Source organism: Salvelinus sp. IW2-2015, unplaced genomic scaffold, assembly GCF_002910315.2.
Source record: "Salvelinus sp. IW2-2015 unplaced genomic scaffold, ASM291031v2 Un_scaffold1971, whole genome shotgun sequence".
In the NCBI taxonomy this organism is placed as follows: domain Eukaryota; kingdom Metazoa; phylum Chordata; class Actinopteri; order Salmoniformes; family Salmonidae; genus Salvelinus; species Salvelinus sp. IW2-2015.
Genome location: NW_019943324.1, coordinates 114,166 through 116,392, shown reverse-complemented (window position 1 = coordinate 116,392; position 2,227 = coordinate 114,166). Strand labels below are relative to the sequence as shown.

General features: G+C 46.8%; 1 protein-coding gene across 1 annotated transcript in view; it reads left to right on the top strand.

Annotated features, from left to right (window-relative positions):
• The window catches only part of LOC112072588 (endothelin receptor type B), an 11,028-nt gene extending 9,314 nt beyond the window's left edge, over positions 1-1,714 (top strand). The window contains exons 3-5 of the mRNA XM_070439853.1: positions 680-813; positions 899-1,007; positions 1,396-1,714. Of these exons, the coding sequence (XP_070295954.1) occupies positions 680-813; positions 899-1,007; positions 1,396-1,533 (381 nt within the window). The 3' untranslated portion in view covers positions 1,534-1,714. The remainder of the gene's footprint in view (positions 1-679; positions 814-898; positions 1,008-1,395) is intronic.
• Positions 1,715-2,227: the final 513 nt, after the last annotated feature.

Here is a 2,227-nt window from a genome sequence, read left to right as displayed (position 1 = left end):
GTTTTTAGTTGTTTACTTTTCCTGCAGTTTCCCTATCTTTAGTTGTTTACTTTCCTGCAGTTTCCCTATCATTAGTTGTTACTTTCCTGCAGTTTCCCCTATCATTAGTTGTTATTTTCCTGCAGTTTCCCCTATCATTAGTTGTTATTTTCCTGCAGTTTCCCCTATCTTTAGTTGTTACTCAGCCTTTGCTTTGGCTTCCTTTTCTCCAGTTGTAAGTCTTGGCACATTCATTCCAGCAACGTAGCACCCTGCATCCCACTGCTGGTTTGTCTCTGAAGCTGAAACAGGGTCGGTCCTGGTTGGTCCCTGGATGGGAGACCAGATATAGCCTGAAGTGGGAAAAAATAAACATGTGGGAAGAAATCACGTATGGACTCATGTAAAATAATAAAAAATAGAAATGATTCACATGAAATTTCACAGGATTTTTTCATGTTTTTATTTTGCAACGGCGGGGCCTCTGAGTTTGAATTCTTTCTAACAGCATGTGGTGTGTGTGTGTGTGTGTGTACAGTATATAACAGCAGCTCAGAGGGAGCCTTCTTCACATGACCTTTTCACATAAAGACGTTAAAAATAAACTCAGCAATCTCTGCTGTCATCAGCTATATGAACTATGATAACCTATGTGATATACGTGCTGTGTAAAAGCCTAACCCTGTATGTGTCTGTGTAGCGTCGCGAAGTGGCTAAGACAGTCTTCTGCTTGGTGGTGATCTTTGCTCTGTGCTGGCTACCGCTCCACCTCAGCCGCATCCTGAAGAAAACGATCTACGATCAGAACGACCCCAACCGCTGTGAACTACTCAGGTACACACACCATGCCTGCCCCATGGTCCATTGTTCTGTGGTTCCTGTTGATGTGATGCTGACCCCTGACCTATAACCCCTGTAGTTTCCTGCTAGTGATGGATTATATCGGTATCAACATGGCGTCTCTCAACTCCTGTATCAACCCTGTCGCTCTCTACTTCGTCAGCCAGAAGTTCAAAAACTGTTTCAAGGTGAGAGGATGCGTGAGAGAGAGAAATAAGGGGTGAAAGAGAGAGCGAGAGAGAGAGAGAGAGAAGGGGTAAGAGGGAGAGAGAAACAGAGTGAGAGCGTGAGAGAGTGTGAGATGAAGAGAGGATGAGAGAGATGGTGTGAGACAGACAGTCAGTACACAGCTATTTTATCATACAGCTGTCTGTTCTAAGCAGAAATGGAAAACGAAAACCTCTACTTCATCTGCAGCTGTCATGAACCCTCTACCTCTATTTAATCTGCAGCTGTCATGAACCCTCTACCTCCATTTCATGAAAGGGATAAAGGGATTGCAATGTACCAAAATTCAGATAGATTGAATGCCTCAGCTTTAGTTTCTAACTCGTATTTCTGTGTCTGTGTCTGTAGTCATGTCTGTGCTGCTGGTGTACGAGGAGCAGGAATGTGATTCCAGAGAGAGACGGTGTCCGCTGGAAGGGAAGCTGTCATGGCAACGAACTCGACAGAACAAGCTCTCGTTCCAGTCAGAAATACACCTCCACCTAAACAAACACTCACACACAGGTACATTCATGCATGAAGACACACTAGCCCTTCCTTCCTGTCCAGTCCAGCTAAACCCAACCTAACCCCAGTTTAACTTCACCCAGCCCCATCCCCTCTCCTTCTAAACCCAACATACCCCCAGCCCCATCCTCTCCTTCTAAACCCAACATACCCCCAGCCCCATCCCTCTCCTTCTAAACCCAACATACCCCCAGCCCCATCCCCTCTCCTTCTAAACCCAACATACCCCAGCCCCATCCCCTCTCCTTCTAAACCCAACATACCCCCAGCCCCATCCCCTCTCCTTCTAAACCTAACATACCCCCAGCCCATCCCTCTCCTTCTACCCAACATACCCCAAGCCCCATCCCCTCTCCTTCTAAACCCAACATCCCCCAGCCCCATCCCTCTCCTTCTAAACCCAACATACCCCCAGCCCCATCCCCTCCCTTGGCCCCATTCCAGTCACATGTTGTTACTGGGACTGACAGGTCGACAATGCTGTGAAATCACTGTGTAGCACTGAAACAGACAGCCTGCATCGGACGAAAACAAACCAATGACCCAAGCTAGCCCTAATACTTACCATGGAGGGAAGCAAAGCTATCCTAATACTTACCATGGAGGGAAGCAAAGCTATCCCTAATACTTACCATGGAGTGAAGCAAAGCTATCCCTAATACTTACCTGGAGT